General features: G+C 47.2%; 1 protein-coding gene across 1 annotated transcript in view; it reads left to right on the top strand.

The window, feature by feature from the left end:
• Positions 1-17,461, top strand: part of KCNE2 (potassium voltage-gated channel subfamily E regulatory subunit 2) — a 31,445-nt gene extending 13,984 nt beyond the window's left edge. The window contains exon 2 of the mRNA XM_063950508.1: positions 15,089-17,461. Within this exon, the coding sequence (XP_063806578.1) occupies positions 15,100-15,456 (357 nt within the window). The 5' untranslated portion in view covers positions 15,089-15,099 and the 3' untranslated portion in view covers positions 15,457-17,461. The remainder of the gene's footprint in view (positions 1-15,088) is intronic.
• The last annotated feature ends 984 nt before the right edge of the window (positions 17,462-18,445 follow it).

An 18,445-nucleotide genomic window follows, 5' to 3' on the forward strand; every position in this document is an offset into this window, starting at 1 on the left:
CCGAAAACTATGGATTTTTACATGTCACCCCCTTCCCACACCCACCCCCAGGGGTGCTAGGGGTGTCTTACCCCCACAGTATCTTTTTTTACAGATTGTAAGTCAAATGTGCACCAAGATTGATGTAAATTGCTCTAGGCATTCCAGAGTTCTGCTGGAACATACATACACACATAGGTTCATTTTTATATACACTGCTCAAAAAAATAAAGGGAACACTAAAATAACACATCCTAGATCTGAATGAATGAATTATTCTTATTAAATACTTTGTTCTTTACATAGTTGAATGTGCTGACAACAAAATCACACAAAAATGATCAATGGAAATCAAATTTATTAACCCATGGAGGTCTGGATTTGGAGTCACACTCAAAATGAAAGTGGAAAAACACACTACAGGCTGATCCAACTTTGATGTAATGTCCTTAAAACAAGTCAAAATGAGGCTCAGTAGTGTGTGTGGCCTCCACGTGCCTGTATGACCTCCCTACAACGCCTGGGCATGCTCCTGATGAGGTGGCGGATGGTCTCCTGAGGGATCTCCTCCCAGACCTGGACTAAAGCATCCGCCAACTCCTGGACAGTCTGTGGTGCAACGTGGCGTTGGTGGATGGTGCGAGACATGATGTCCCAGATGTACTCAATTGGATTCAGGTCTGGGGAACGGGCGGGCCAGTCTATAGCATCAATGCCTTTGTCTTGCAGGAACTGCTGACACACTCCAGCCACATGAGGTCTAGCATTGTCTTGCATTAGGAGGAACCCAGGGCCAACCGCACCAGCATATGGTCTCACAAGGGGTCTGAGGATCTCATCTCGGTACCTAATGGCAGTCAGGCTACCTCTGGCGAGCCTATGGAGGGCTGTGCGGCCCCCCAAAGAAATGCCACCCCACACCATTACTGACCCACTGCCAAACTGGTCATGCTGGAGGATGTTGCAGGCAGCAGAACGTTCTCCTTGGCGTCTCCAGACTCTGTCATGTCTGTCACATGTGCTCAGTGAGAACCTGCTTTCATCTATGAAGATCACAGGGCGCCAGTGGCGAATTTGCCAATCTTGATGTTCTCTGGCAAATGCCAAATGTCCTGCACGGTGTTGGGCTGTAAGCCCAACTCCGACCTGTGGACGTCGGGCCCTCATACCACCCTCATGGAGTCTGTTTCTGATCATTTGAGTAGACACATGCACATTTGTGGCTTGCTGGAGGTCATTTTTAGAGATGAGCGGGTTCGGTTTCTCTGAATCCGAACCCGCCCGAACTTCATGGTTTTTTTCACGGGTCCGAGCAGACTCGGATCCTCCCGCCTTGCTCGGTTAACCCGAGCGCGCCCGAACGTCATCATGACGCTGTCGGATTCTCGCGAGACTCGGATTCTATATAAGGAGCCGCGCGTCGCCGCCATTTTCACACGTGCATTGAGATTGATAGGGAGAGGACGTGGCTGGCGTCCTCTCCATTTAGATTATAAGAGAGAGAGATTTACTGGAGCTTAGGACTAGGAGGAGTACTGTAGAAGTGTAGAGAGTGCAGAGAGTTTACTAGTGAGTGACCACCAGACAGTGCAGTTTATTTAATATATCCGTTCTCTGCCTGAAAAAAGCGATACACACAGTGACTCAGTCACATACCATATCTGTGTGCACTGCTCAGGCTCAGCCCAGTATGCTGCATCATCTATATATATTATATATCTGTCTGACTGCTCAGCTCACACAGCTTATAATTGTGGGGGAGACTGGGGAGCACTGCAGTGCCAGTTATAGGTTATAGCAGGAGCCAGGAGTACATAATATTATATAGTGAGTGACCACCAGACAGTGCAGTTTATTTAATATATCCGTTCTCTGCCTGAAAAAAGCGATACACACAGTGACTCAGTCACATACCATATCTGTGTGCACTGCTCAGGCTCAGCCCAGTGTGCTGCATCATCTATATATATTATATATCTGTCTGACTGCTCAGCTCACACAGCTTATAATTGTGGGGGAGACTGGGGAGCACTGCAGTGCCAGTTATAGGTTATAGCAGGAGCCAGGAGTACATAATATTATATTAAAATTAAACAGTGCACACTTTTGCTGCAGGAGTGCCACTGCCAGTGTGACTGACCAGTGACCTGACCACACTGACCACCAGTATAGTTAGTAGTATACTTATATTGTGATTGCCTGAAAAAGTTAAACACTCGTCGTGTGACTTCACTTGTGTGTTGTTGTTTTTTTTATTCTATAAAAATAAAACTCATTCTGCTGACAGACAGTGTCCAGCAGGTCCGTCATTATATAATATATAATATATACCTGTCCGGCTGCAGTAGTGATATATATATATTTTTTATATCATTTATCATCCAGTCGCAGCAGACACAGTACGGTAGTTCACGGCTGTGGCTACCTCTGTGTCTGCATTCGGCAGGCAGTCCGTCCATAATTGTATACCACCTAACCGTGGTTTTTTTTTCTTCTTTATACATACATACTACTACGACATCTCTTTATCAACCAGTCTATATTAGCAGCAGACACAGTACAGTACGGTAGTTCACGGCTGTGGCTACCTCTGTGTCTGCACTCGGCAGGCAGTCCGTCCATAATTGTATACCACCTAACCGTGGTTTTTTTTTCTTTCTTCTTTATACATACATAGTTACATAGACATCTCTTTATCAACCAGTCTATATTAGCAGCAGACACAGTACAGTACGGTAGTTCACGGCTGTGGCTACCTCTGTGTCTGCACTCGGCAGGCAGTCCGTCCATAATTGTATACCACCTAACCGTGGTTTTTTTTTCTTTCTTCTTTATACATACATAGTTACATAGACATCTCTTTATCAACCAGTCTATATTAGCAGCAGACACAGTACAGTACGGTAGTTCACGGCTGTGGCTACCTCTGTGTCTGCACTCGGCAGGCAGTCCGTCCATAATTGTATACCACCTAACCGTGGTTTTTTTTTCTTTCTTCTTTATACATACATAGTTACATAGACATCTCTTTATCAACCAGTCTATATTAGCAGCAGACACAGTACAGTACGGTAGTTCACGGCTGTGGCTACCTCTGTGTCTGCACTCGGCAGGCAGTCCGTCCATAATTGTATACCACCTAACCGTGGTTTTTTTTTCTTTCTTCTTTATACATACATACTACTACGACATCTCTTTATCAACCAGTCTATATTATTAGCAGCAGACACAGTACAGTACGGTAGTTCACGGCTGTGGCTACCTCTGTGTCTGCACTCGGCAGGCAGTCCGTCCATAATTGTATACCACCTAACCGTGGTTTTTTTTTCTTTCTTCTTTATACATACATAGTTACATAGACATCTCTTTATCAACCAGTCTATATTAGCAGCAGACACAGTACAGTACGGTAGTTCACGGCTGTGGCTACCTCTGTGTCTGCACTCGGCAGGCAGTCCATAATTGTATACTAGTATCCATCTCCATTGTTTACCTGAGGTGCCTTTTAGTTGTGCCTATTAAAATATGGAGAACAAAAATGTTGAGGTTCCAAAATTAGGGAAAGATCAAGATCCACTTCCACCTCGTGCTGAAGCTGCTGCCACTAGTCATGGCCGAGACGATGAAATGCCAGCAACGTCGTCTGCCAAGGCCGATGCCCAATGTCATAGTACAGAGCATGTCAAATCCAAAACACCAAATATCAGAAAAAAAAGGACTCCAAAACCTAAAATAAAATTGTCGGAGGAGAAGCGTAAACTTGCCAATATGCCATTTACGACACGGAGTGGCAAGGAACGGCTGAGGCCCTGGCCTATGTTCATGGCTAGTGGTTCAGCTTCACATGAGGATGGAAGCACTCAGCCTCTCGCTAGAAAAATGAAAAGACTCAAGCTGGCAAAAGCAGCACAGCAAAGAACTGTGCATTCTTCGAAATCCCAAATCCACAAGGAGAGTCCAATTGTGTCGGTTGCGATGCCTGACCTTCCCAACACTGGACGTGAAGAGCATGCGCCTTCCACCATTTGCACGCCCCCTGCAAGTGCTGGAAGGAGCACCCGCAGTCCAGTTCCTGATAGTCAGATTGAAGATGTCAGTGTTGAAGTACACCAGGATGAGGAGGATATGGGTGTTGCTGGCGCTGGGGAGGAAATTGACCAGGAGGATTCTGATGGTGAGGTGGTTTGTTTAAGTCAGGCACCCGGGGAGACACCTGTTGTCCGTGGGAGGAATATGGCCGTTGACATGCCAGGTGAAAATACCAAAAAAATCAGCTCTTCGGTGTTGAGGTATTTCAACAGAAATGCGGACAACAGGTGTCAAGCCGTGTGTTCCCTTTGTCAAGCTGTAATAAGTAGGGGTAAGGACGTTAACCACCTCGGAACATCCTCCCTTATACGTCACCTGCAGCGCATTCATAATAAGTCAGTGACAAGTTCAAAAACTTTGGGTGACAGCGGAAGCAGTCCACTGACCAGTAAATCCCTTCCTCTTGTAACCAAGCTCACGCAAACCACCCCACCAACTCCCTCAGTGTCAATTTCCTCCTTCCCCAGGAATGCCAATAGTCCTGCAGGCCATGTCACTGGCAATTCTGACGATTCCTCTCCTGCCTGGGATTCCTCCGATGCATCCTTGCGTGTAACGCCTACTGCTGCTGGCGCTGCTGTTGTTGCTGCTGGGAGTCGATGGTCATCCCAGAGGGGAAGTCGTAAGCCCACTTGTACTACTTCCAGTAAGCAATTGACTGTTCAACAGTCCTTTGCGAGGAAGATGAAATATCACAGCAGTCATCCTGCTGCAAAGCGGATAACTGAGGCCTTGACAACTATGTTGGTGTTAGACGTGCGTCCGGTATCCGCCGTTAGTTCACAGGGAACTAGACAATTTATTGAGGCAGTGTGCCCCCGTTACCAAATACCATCTAGGTTCCACTTCTCTAGGCAGGCGATACCGAGAATGTACACGGACGTCAGAAAAAGACTCACCAGTGTCCTAAAAAATGCAGTTGTACCCAATGTCCACTTAACCACGGACATGTGGACAAGTGGAGCAGGGCAGGGTCAGGACTATATGACTGTGACAGCCCACTGGGTAGATGTATGGACTCCCGCCGCAAGAACAGCAGCGGCGGCACCAGTAGCAGCATCTCGCAAACGCCAACTCTTTCCTAGGCAGGCTACGCTTTGTATCACCACTTTCCAGAATACGCACACAGCTGAAAACCTCTTACGGCAACTGAGGAAGATCATCGCGGAATGGCTTACCCCAATTGGACTCTCCTGTGGATTTGTGGCATCGGACAACGCCAGCAATATTGTGTGTGCATTAAATATGGGCAAATTCCAGCACGTCCCATGTTTTGCACATACCTTGAATTTGGTGGTGCAGAATTTTTTAAAAAACGACAGGGGCGTGCAAGAGATGCTGTCGGTGGCCAGAAGAATTGCGGGACACTTTCGGCGTACAGGCACCACGTACAGAAGACTGGAGCACCACCAAAAACTACTGAACCTGCCCTGCCATCATCTGAAGCAAGAAGTGGTAACGAGGTGGAATTCAACCCTCTATATGCTTCAGAGGTTGGAGGAGCAGCAAAAGGCCATTCAAGCCTATACAATTGAGCACGATATAGTAGGTGGAATGCACCTGTCTCAAGCGCAGTGGAGAATGATTTCAACGTTGTGCAAGGTTCTGATGCCCTTTGAACTTGCCACACGTGAAGTCAGTTCAGACACTGCCAGCCTGAGTCAGGTCATTCCCCTCATCAGGCTTTTGCAGAAGAAGCTGGAGACATTGAAGGAAGGAGCTAACACGGAGCGATTCCGCTAGGCATGTGGGACTTGTGGATGGAGCCCTTAATTCGCTTAACAAGGATTCACGGGTGGTCAATCTGTTGAAATCAGAGCACTACATTTTGGCCACCGTGCTCGATCCTAGATTTAAAGCCTACCTTGGATCTCTCTTTCCGGCAGACACAAGTCTGCTGGGGTTGAAAGACCTGCTGGTGACAAAATTGTCAAGTCAAGCGGAACGCGACCTGTCAACATCTCCTCCTTCACATTCTCCCGCAACTGGGGGTGCGAGGAAAAGGCTCAGAATTCCGAGCCCACCCGCTGGCGGTGATGCAGGGCAGTCTGGAGCGACTGCTGATGCTGACATCTGGTCCGGACTGAAGGACCTGACAACGATTACGGACATGTCGTCTACTGTCACTGCATATGATTCTCTCAACATTGATAGAATGGTGGAGGATTATATGAGTGACCGCATCCAAGTAGGCACGTCACACAGTCCGTACTTATACTGGCAGGAAAAAGAGGCAATTTGGAGGCCCTTGCACTAACTGGCTTTATTCTACCTAAGTTGCCCTCCCACAAGTGTGTACTCCGAAAGAGTGTTTAGTGCCGCCGCTCACCTTGTCAGCAATCGGCGTACGAGGTTACATCCAGAAAATGTGGAGAAGATGATGTTCATTAAAATTAATTATAATCAATTCCTCCGCGGAGACATTGACCAGCAGCAATTGCCTCCACAAAGTACACAGGGAGCTGAGATGGTGGATTCCAGTGGGGACGAATTGATAATCTGTGAGGAGGGGGATGTACACGGTGATATATCGGAGGGTGATGATGAGGTGGACATCTTGCCTCTGTAGAGCCAGTTTGTGCAAGGAGAGATTAATTGCTTCTTTTTTGGGGGGGTCCAAACCAACCCGTCATATCAGTCACAGTCGTGTGGCAGACCCTGTCACTGAAATGATGGGTTGGTTAAAGTGTGCATGTCCTGTTTTGTTTATACAACATAAGGGTGGGTGGGAGGGCCCAAGGACAATTCCATCTTGCACCTCTTTTTTCTTTTCTTTTTCTTTGCATCATGTGCTGATTGGGGAGGGTTTTTTGGAAGGGACATCCTGCGTGACACTGCAGTGCCACTCCTAAATGGGCCAGGTGTTTGTGTCGGCCACTAGGGTCGCTAATCTTACTCACACAGTCAGCTACCTCATTGCGCCTCTTTTTTTCTTTGCGTCATGTGCTGTTTGGGGAGGGTTTTTTGGAAGGGACATCCTGCGTGACACTGCAGTGCCACTCCTAGATGGGCCCGGTGTTTGTGTCGGCCACTAGGGTCGCTAATCTTACTCACACAGCTACCTCATTGCGCCTCTTTTTTTCTTTGCGTCATGTGCTGTTTGGGGAGGGTTTTTTGGAAGGGACATCCTGCGTGACACTGCAGTGCCACTCCTAGATGGGCCCGGTGTTTGTGTCGGCCACTAGGGTCGCTAATCTTACTCACACAGCTACCTCATTGCGCCTCTTTTTTTCTTTGCGTCATGTGCTGTTTGGGGAGGGTTTTTTGGAAGGGCCATCCTGCGTGACACTGCAGTGCCACTCCTAGATGGGCCCGGTGTTTGTGTCGGCCACTAGGGTCGCTAATCTTACTCACACAGCTACCTCATTGCGCCTCTTTTTTTCTTTGCGTCATGTGCTGTTTGGGGAGGGTTTTTTGGAAGGGACATCCTGCGTGACACTGCAGTGCCACTCCTAGATGGGCCCGGTGTTTGTGTCGGCCACTAGGGTCGCTTATCTTACTCACACAGCGACCTCGGTGCAAATTTTAGGACTAAAAATAATATTGTGAGGTGTGAGGTATTCAGAATAGACTGAAAATGAGTGTAAATTATGGTTTTTGAGGTTAATAATACTTTGGGATCAAAATGACCCCCAAATTCTATGATTTAAGCTGTTTTTTAGTGTTTTTTGAAAAAAACACCCGAATCCAAAACACACCCGAATCCGACAAAAAAAATTCGGTGAGGTTTTGCCAAAACGCGTTCGAACCCAAAACACGGCCGCGGAACCGAACCCAAAACCAAAACACAAAACCCGAAAAATTTCAGGCGCTCATCTCTAGTCATTTTGCAGGGCTCTGGCAGTGCTCCTCCTTTTCCTCCTTGCACAAAGGCGGAGGTAGCGGTCCTGCTGCTGGGTTGTTGCCCTCCTACGGCCTCCTCCACGTCTCCTGATGTACTGGCCTGTCTCCTGGTAGCGCCTCCATGCTCTGGACACTACGCTGACAGACACAGCAAACCTTCTTGCCACAGCTCGCATTGATGTGCCATCCTGGATGAGCTGCACTACCTGAGCCACTTGTGTGGGTTGTAGGGAGGTCATACAGGCACGTGGAGGCCACACACACTACTGAGCCTCATTTTGACTTGTTTTAAGGACATTACATCAAAGTTGGATCAGCCTGTAGTGTGTTTTTCCACTTTAATTTTGAGTGTGACTCCAAATCCAGACCTCCATGGGTTAATTAATTTGATTTCCATTGATAATTTTTGTGTGATTTTGTTGTCAGCACATTCAACTATGTAAAGAACAAAGTATTTAATAAGAGTATTTCATTCATTCAGATCTAGGATGTGTTATCTTAGTGTTCCCTTTATTTTTTTTGAGCAGTGCGTGTATATATATATATATATATATTTTTTTTTTTTTTTTTTTCCCGAAACTGTAATTTGCAGCATCCTCTAATTTTGGACTGTTATGGATCATTTCGGGTTATTCAGACCCGGCTGCTAATGCGTCCCGCAGCGCAGTTTGCCAACACACATAGCAGTCGCATAACCAACGGATGCGGCCACAATGTGATTTACAGTGTCATCTGCCGGAGGGGGTCGTCATGGCATTGAGGGGGAGTGGCGGGAACATTTCTGTGGCGGCTGCATGCCGTCACACGCAGCCACTCTGGTAAAAAAAAATGGCGGCAGACCCCCTGATAGCGCAGCCCAGCCAAGGGTCATACTTAGTTCCAAAACGTATGAAATCTAATTGCGGAAGCATTGGGCGGCCCCCAGCATGTGAGGAGATGAATGCAGATCTGGCTGCGTATGCCGCAATATGCGTCCATATCTGAATAACCCCCTTTGTCTGGATATTAAATTCTAGAGTTGCAGAAAAAAGCTAATTTATCCAGCATTAAAGCTTAAAAAAATAATAATTATTATTTCTAAAATGCAGCGATTAAAAAAAATTAACACAATTCACATTCTGTAGAAATGTAGTAAAAATGGAAAACTGCAACAACAAAATTGTATTCACCTTGGGGGTCATTCCAAGTTGTTCGCTCGTTGCCGATTTTCGCTATGCGGCGATTTGTTGCTAATTGCGCATGCGCAAGGCACGCAGGGCGCATGCGCTTAGTTATTTAACTTAAAACTTAGCAGTTTTGCTGTGGATCCTGCTGCGCTTTTCAGTCGCACTGCTGATCAGTGAGTGATTGACAGGAAAGGGGCGTTTCTGGGTGGTAACTGAGCGTTTTCCAGGAGTGTGCTAAAAAATGCAGGCGTGTCTGGGAAAAACGCGGGAGTGTCTGGCCGAACGCAGGGCGTGTTTGTGACGTCAAACCAGGAACTAAACGGACTGAGGTGATCGCAATCTGTGAGTAGGTCTGAAGCTACTCAGAAACTGCAAATAATTATTTAGTAGCAATTCTGCTAATCTTTCGTTTGCTATTCTGCTAAGCTAAGATACACTCCCAGAGGGCGGAGGCCTAGCGTGTGCAATGCTGCTAAAAGCAGCTAGCGAGCGAACAACTCGGAATGAGGGCCTTGTCATGTGTTATATAAACCACCCAATCACAGGGAGCCTGTATATACTGTTTATATATATTTTTAAGCTGTGACAGTTTTTCCCATTACACTTTTCTTATTAGCCTAAATCAATGGCACTGCTGTGAGCTAGGGTGGATTTAGGGGTGAGGGCACCCCAAGGCACAACAGCAATGGCCGCCCTTCACCCCCCCCCCCTCCCCCCTCTTACCTAATTTTATTATTTTCAATGATTGGTTATAAGCTCTCATTTGATGATAGTCAGTTTAATAAAATAATAAAAAAAACAGTATGACGTTTTTTTTATTTTTAATTACTGTATGTATACATATTTACTAAGTAGGTCAGCTTACAGGGGAAGTATGTGCATGTGCTACCCGTTTACACTCCAATCAAGATGGCATATGGGGGGTAATTCAGATCCGATCGCTGCTGTGTGTTATCGTACAGCGGGCGATCAGATCTGAACTGCGCATGCGTCAGAGCCGCACTGCGCCGGCGCGTTGCACAACAGCAACAGCCATCGGCGCCTAGCGACGGGATGGTGTGAAAAATCCGAACGCACGGGCGTTCACAAGGAGATTGACAGGAAGAGGCCAAATGACCGTTTTCAAGGAGTGTCCGGAAAAACACAGGCGGGACCATGCGTTTGAAGGGAAGGTGTCCGACGTCAGCTCCGGCCCCGATCAGCAGGATTCCATAGCACATGACGAGTAAGTCCTGGGCTGCGCAGAGACTGCACAAATTGATTTTTGTGCAGCTCTGCAAAAGAAGCGAACGCACACTTGCACAGCGCTTTTCCCCTCCCCCTGTAGGCAGCGACTATCTGATCGCAGGACAGCAAAAAAACTCAGCCCAGCGATCAGATCTGAATTACCCTCATGGTACAGTACAGTGGAAATATTTAGCAGTTACTGGTACATTTGGGATTGACAGTACCAACACAAGCATCCAAGTGCCGCATATAAAGATGGAGCAATATTATGTCCAGGTGTGGTTCTAGACCTTGTGGCGCCCAGGGCGAAAGTTTCCTTTGCCCCCCCCCCCCCCTTCCTGACATGACTTTAGAGGTCAATTAGGACACCTAGCGTCTGTGGCCGCTCCCACAATGCCATGCGGTGCGCAATGATGTCAGGCAAACCGCACGGCAGCATGTGGGAGGGTCAGGCGGCGCAGCGGCGGCGGCAGCGCCCTTAAGAATGCTGCGCCCCGGGCAAAAATCCTGCTTGCCCGCGGCAAGAGCTGCTCCTCATTATGTCACATAAGCTTTACTGCTGAGAGTCAGTCGTGGACCACACCTATTGCGTAGCATAGCTCTCCCAATGACGCACGCCTGTGAGTGGGGGCAGATAATGCACTGCAATCCAGTGACTGTACTGTAATTACACGTCTTTTCATATAAGATAAACTCGTCATTTAGCTTTAATAACTCGCAAAGTCTATCGTAGCAAATATGTTATTTTTCTTCTAACCTCGGATGACATAGAATCATTTGAGTCTTTTAGTTTCGGCCACAAGATTTTTGCTCCCGGTGGGTACTTTCGTAAGGGCTTCCTAATAATGTGGAATACTACAGTAAGGGGATGGTTGGGTGTAATGCAGCGATAACTCGGATTGTTTCTACAGCTACAGCATACCCAAAGGAGATGGCGATGTATATAAGGCCGTAACTAGAGGTTGGTCAGGATGCCATCTGCACTGGTCGAATGGGGGGCACCATCCTGCCCATAAGCAAAACTAACGCAGTCCCCCTGGCCTGGCAATCAACAGGACTTCTCTATAAGGGAGCACAATGCCAGGCCAGCCGTGCCCACCCAGCATTATAAATGATACAGGTGGTGCTCCCTTCTGTTGCCCACCTCTCTTCCTCCTTCACCAGCCTGCATGGTGATAACGAGATGTCATTTGGAAAAAGTGGCAGGACAGGAGTCAGGACTGGAGCTTCATAGAGGCTGAGGACAGCAAGTTAGTAACAACTAATATGGGGGCAGTGTGGCATGTCATTTGAATTGGGGCACACACAGTGTGGCATATAATGTGGATTGGCAGAATGCACAGTGTGGCATAAAATGTGAATTGGCAGCATGCCAACTAGACCTCAGCTGGGTACACGTTAAACGATGTGTACCCAGCACAATCTCATCAACGACAGGACCCAGCTGCAGGACTGGCATCGGCAAGTACATACTGTACACACTTGTTGATGGTAGCAGTGACGAGCGACGACTAGGGGGAGCAGGGGGCCCTCAATGGAGATGTCGCTGGTCGGACATGTATGAAAGTCCATGGAGGATGTCAGTGACGACGCGCGGGAGTCAGGCCGGTTATAGACCTTGTGGCGCCCAAGGCGAACGTTTCCTTTGGCAACTCCCCCCTCCATTGCAAACAAGGTTAGTGCCTTCTGCGTGCCTAAAAAATAGGGGTGTGGCTTCATGGGGAAGGGGCGTGGCCACCAAATAGTACCAATTCACATTACACCACACAGTAGTGCCCGTCAGTCACATTACACCACACAGTAGTACTCCTTATACACATTACGCCAGGTAGAGCCCCTTATACAACACAGGCAAAACAAACACACTGGGAAAAAAACACCTGTTTCATGCCCTTTACATTATTTGTCATTTTTTCACCTTATAGTAATACCCCTTACAAATTATTCCCACACCATAATGCCCATTACACATTATGCCACACACCATAATGCCCATTACACATTATGCCACACATCATAATGCCCATTACGCATTATGCCACACACCGTAACGACCATTAGATGTTATTCTACACACATAATGGCCATTACATCTTATGCCACACACCGCTATGCCCATTACACGTTATACTACACACTGTAATTCCTATTACAACTTATTCCACACATTTTACTACCCATTACACGTTATGCCACACACCATAATGCCCATTTCATATTATATCACACACCATAATGCCCATTACACGTTATGCCACACATTAGGTCATACACTGTAATGCCCATACCCATTATGCCACATACAGTTATGCCCCTTACAGCATTTTATGCCCCACACACAATAATGTTCCTTACAAATTATGCCCCACAGTAAGGCTTCTAATTACTTTTAAATTACCTGCTCATTGCCAGGGGTGTAATGTTCATTGCCAAGGGTCTCATGCTCGTTGTCAAGGGGTCTCATGCTTGTTGTCAAGGGGTCTCATGCTTGTTGTAAAGGGTTTCCTGCTCATTTCCAGGTGTCTCATTTTCATTGTCAGGGGTCTCATGCTCTTTGCCAAGGGTTTCATACTCATTTTCAGGGGTTTCATGCTGTGGGTTCCATGCTCATTGCCAGGAGCTTCCTGCTCATTGCCAGGGGTCCTGCTGCCCCCCCCCCCTCTGTCCCCCCGTCCCCCGGCTGCAGTAGGCGCCGTGGGTTGCGTGGGCCCCGCTGCAGCTGACACCATTGACAGAGACAGTCAAGCGCTAGAGGTCCCAGTTGATCTCTGGCATCTGTCTCCATGCTCTCCTGCGCACTCTACAGGTCAAGTGGGACCTCTAGTGTCTGACTGTGTCTGTAATGCTGTCGGCTGCAGTAGGTGCCCATGCAGCCCATGGCACCTGCTGCAGCTGGGGTGCGGGTGGGCAGTGGGCGTCTGTGGGACCTGCCCTGCTTGCTCGCACCTAAAACCACTCCTGGCGGGAGTGCATACACACTAGACAATATTGTGAACAATGTGTCAGAATCAGGTACATCGTCCATGATATCGTCTAGTTGTAGACACACGCGCACGCAGGGGGGGGTTCCGAGTACCCAGAAACCCAAGCCGCCGATCTATAGTGCAGCAGTTTACTGATTTTTTTTTTTACTACCCATTCACGGAGGTCTGACTGCCGCTTGAGCTTCACCTGCATTGTGATAGTCTCTCTGCGCGGCAGCAGCAGTTGCCTCACACACGCACTGAGAGGCTGGCTGCTGCATGTAGGGGGAGCAGCTGCAGCTCCTCTCAGGCTGAGAGGTAAGACAAGCATAGCATGGGTTCACCCCCCGCCAGCAGCCAGCCCACGAAATCTGGATTGCAGAGCAGCGAGGACCAGGAGGTGATTTTGTGTGTGTGTGAATGCTGGGGGCGGGCTCCAGTATTTAATAATAATAGATTATTCTGTAAACGGCGCCAGTATGACTGCACGGTCCGGGGAGGGGGAGGGGGTGGGGGAACAGCGGACGGAGAGAGGAGGTGCTGGTGCCTGTATTTCATATTAAATTATGCGTTTATCGGGGCCTCTGCGTGCTTGGGGTAAGGTAGTTTGTCAATACAGTCGGCCTGTTTATTTATGGGGTTCAGGATGTTTCAGTATTATAATGATAAATTGCTAACTGCCTCTTTCCTCATTTGTGTAATTGATTAATGTATCCAGTTTGCAATGCATGCTGGTGAATTACAGGTATGTCATAAAGCATAAATATATTACAATAACATGTTTGTGCTTCTACCAAACAGGGGAATACACAATCACTCTTTTAAACCTATTGGAACATTGCTCAACTTGTATTCTCATTGGCCGTGGTGATTGCTCTGGTATTGAACATACAGTAACAGGCCACAAAATTAGTCCCGGAACTGAGAAGAATTATAGAAACTGACTTTTGCAGATCCTCACACAGGGGTGTATTCAATGCTTGTTGGATCCTTTCCATTGTCGGAAACGGGGCTAAAACCTGTCGGATTTGGCCGCGAATCCGACAAAACACGTGGTTCTTAAGCCGCCAATCCACGTGCTTTCGGACAAGTCGGATTTTCTGACTTGTCGGATAAACGGGAGTATGATTGAATAGGTCGAATCTGGATTCGACCTATTACTCCCGTTAATCCGACAAGTCAGGAAATCCGACTTCAGTTGAATACACCCCTATGTAGCACAACCCACCTAATACATAGCAGCTAGGAGGTGATGGTCAAAGGCACCCTGCTCTGCTACTGTTACTGGCATAGGCAAACACTGTGAGACGGACGACGACTTCATTACATCTCGTTCACTATTTAGTGTTTAAAAAGAATAATGTGCACATATATGTACCAGGGTCAGTACTAGTTTCTTCTACTGCTACCTCAGACTCCCGCACTTGCTCCAATGTTCTGCAGAGTGTGAGATGGTAGATTGCATGTGGAAACCCCCCTCTAGAAATCCTGCGTTTGCCACTGGTAGATGTTAAAATAAATAAATAAACAACCCTATTAGAATAACAGCAGGATTTGTATTTCATTTGCCTCAGCTGGTTAACAGTCAGTTCTCTGGGGACGGGCAACCTGGATACAAATATATGGAGAAGAACAAGTGTATAGAGAACATTGAAAGGATGACGGTTTACACACATGCTCCAGTACGAGTGACGTAAAATACCAGTACCTATAAAAGACTATTACGCAGATCAATGTATCATGCATTGTTGACATTTCCTGTCTGTCCTTTCTGCGTGTATGCCCCTCTATACAATAACATACTCTCTGGTTTCCTCACAGCATCAGCAATCATGTTCAAAGCAGGTAACTTCACAAAGAAGTTGGAAAATGCCTTTAAGAAAATCTTTGAAGATTACATGAACAACTGGCGCAATAATGTTACGCAGGAGAACAATGAACTGCAGGACACGATGAACGCAGAGAACTTTGACTACGTCATCCTGTATCTGATGGTCATGATCGGGATGTTCTCCTTCATCATTGTAGCCATTCTAGTCAGTACCACCCGGTCAAAGAGACATAAGCACCTGGATGACCAAGATCCCTACAGCAAATATATTGCCAATGACTTCCCTGATAAGAAGAGCCAGGTAACGGTACTAGAGAACCCAGGTGCCAAGTCATATAATGCTCCTATGTCACCATAAATGGTGGAGACTGTACCTGCCCTGGAAATAACTGACTGAATATCTGAAAGATGAGCATTCAAATCAAAACTCTTTGGTTGTTACTAAACTACAATTCACTTCATCCTTATTAACCATAGTTTGCAGTTTTCTAATATTGGACATGATGGCCAGACAGCTGTTTATTCTCATTATGCTGAAACCAAAACTACTGGTAAAATGTATGTCCTCATAACATTGTTAATCATTTTCTCTTTCTTATTAAATGTATTTTCCTATCAGGATGAGAAAGATCTCCATGAGAAGGGAATTTAATATGAACATTATCCAAATTCAGTGCTAGCTATTACCCATGACTGGCTGCTTAGCACTTAGTGTTTCCTCTTCTCGTGCACTTCTCTAACGCTGCCCCTCTTCCCTGGAACTCTCTACCTCCCTCTATCAGACTCTACTTCAGATTCTCAGGTTACTGAAAAACTGACGGTGTGATAGAATCTTATTCAGATTACTCTTGGCATCCTGTCCTCTACAAAAGAGCTGTGCAATCTGTGGATTGACATGTAATCACCCCATTAGTGTTCCCTGAATAATAGGCAATACATTATTTTTAGTAGTGGCTCTTATGGAGTCTGGGAATAATGGCCCACTAACACCTATGGGGTCCCAGATTAATGGCCCACTGGCACTTGCTAGCCCCAGAAGAGTGGCCCACTGACACTTAGTTGCTCCAGAAGAGTAGTTCACTGACACTAGGTAGTCCCTGAAGAGTGGCTCACAGATAGTTGGTAGTCACAGAAGAGTGGCCCACTGACATTTGGGAGTCCCAGTAGAGTGGCCCACTGATACTTGGGAGTCCCAGCAGAGTGACCAACTGACACTAGGTTGTCCCAGAAGAGTAGCCCACTGACACTAGGTAGTGCCTGGAGAATATCTCACTGACACTTGGTAGTCCCAGAAGAGTGGCCCACTGACATTTGGGAATCCCAGTAGAGTGTCCCAGTGACACTTGGGAGTCCCAAAAGAATGTCCCACTGACACTAGGTAGTCCCAGAAGAGTGGCCCACTGACACTTGGTAGTCCCAGAAGAGTGGCCCACAGACAATTGGGAGTCCCAGTAGAGGGGTCCACTAACACTTGGGAGTCCCAAAAGAGTGTCCCACTGACACTTGGAAATCCCAGAAGAGTGGCCCACTGACACTTGGAAGTCCGAGTAGAGTGGCCCACTCCATAGTTGCCGACATCCTGGCTGCTGTCCCAGGAGAGAGCAGCCAGGTCGGCTCAGAATGGGGCGGAGTTATGATGCATCAAGGCAGAATGAGGGCGTGGTTACCCCATCATTGTAGCCTCGCCCCTGCTCTGTAATGCCGAGATTACCGGAATTATACTGCAGGTGGCGTGGCTATGATGACGCAATTCAGTGAGAATCGCGTTATCGACCGCCCGGACCAGCCACTTTACTCACTAAGTGGGTGGCTGGGCAGGGGGGAACATACAAAATCGGGAGAATTGCCTTTTCTTCTGGAGGGCCGGGAGGGCCACCCGATCTTTGGGAGCCTCCCAGCTATTCCGGGAGAGTAGGCAAGTATGGCCCACTGACACTTGGGAGTCCCAGAGGAGTGGCCCACTGATACTTGGAAAACCCAGTGGAGTGGCCCACCGACATTTGGTTGTCCCAGAAGAGTGGCCCACTGACACTGGTATTAATTTAAAAAAATTAAGGCTGTAATGCTTTATATCACTTGTGCTTTTTTTCACTAGCCACCCTGTATCCATTCTATGGCACAGCAATGCATACATCTGGTACTCCTCATTCCACCTCTTTGTTTAGATATTAAGGACTATGATTAGTAGAGCTTACGCATACTGAACAGTAATGAGTGGTGTGCCAAACGTGAAGTGCAATATATTTTTTATTCTATATACATTCTTTCTGTAAATATATATTTGTTTTGCACATGAGTTTGTTGATGAACCATAAATATAGCACCTTGTTATTTGCACTGTAATTTAGACAATGTTCTGTATTTAAAAGGGAAAATAAACTTTTATCCTATAACATGCAAGAGCCAGACATGTTGAGATCTGATCTCACAGCATATGATACAAGACACCTACAGTAACTTAAATTGTACCTATACTGGGACATAGACAGTGCATAAAGTGGTCCTAGAGAAGTGGTGGAACTCTCCATGGCATAAAGGTATTGCAAAAAAAGGGTCATGGTCTCAAAAAGAAAGGAGCGTGGTCACAGAATAGTAATAATGCCCACAGTAGTAGCACCCCTAATACAGATAATGCCCACAGCAGTAGTGCCCCTTATACAATGCCCACAGTAGTAGTGTTCCTTATGCAATTTCCACTGTACTGGTAGTGCCCACAGTGGTAATGCCCCTTATACAGAGCCCTTAGTAGTGGTGCCCCTTATGCAATGCCCCCTTTACAATGCCGTTGTTATTAGTGCCCCCATTAGTAATGCGCTTAATGGTAATGCGCCTGTGTAGTATTGCCCCCAGTAATAATGTTGCCTGTAGTAATGCCCCCAGTAGTTTAGCCCCCAGTGGTAATGCCCCTGCAGTTATGACCCCAGTAGTTTACCCCCCCTTTAGTTTAGCCTCCCAGTGGTAATGCCCCCAGTAGTTTAGCCCTCTTGTAGTTTGTCCCATATAGTTTAGCCCCCCCTGTAGTTTAGCCCCAGTGGTAATGCCCCCTGCAGTCTAGCCCCTCTAGTTATGCCCCCAGTAGTAATGCCCCCAGTAGTTTAGCCCCTGTAGTTTGCCCCCATTAGTAATGCCCCCAGTAGTTTAGCCCCCTTGTAGTAATGCCCCCAGTAGTTTAGCCCCCCTGTAGTTTGCCCCTTGTAGTTTAGCACCTGTAGTTATGGGGTGTAGTACGGCTGACCGGCGGTCTCCTGACCACCGGTCAGCTTACCGACGCCGGGATCCCGGCGGGGAGGGGCGAGTGCAGCAAGCCCCTTGCGGGCTCGCTGCGCTCACCACGCTGAGGGCTCGGT

Source organism: Pseudophryne corroboree, chromosome 2 (assembly GCF_028390025.1).
Source record: "Pseudophryne corroboree isolate aPseCor3 chromosome 2, aPseCor3.hap2, whole genome shotgun sequence".
In the NCBI taxonomy this organism is placed as follows: Eukaryota; Metazoa; Chordata; class Amphibia; order Anura; family Myobatrachidae; genus Pseudophryne; species Pseudophryne corroboree.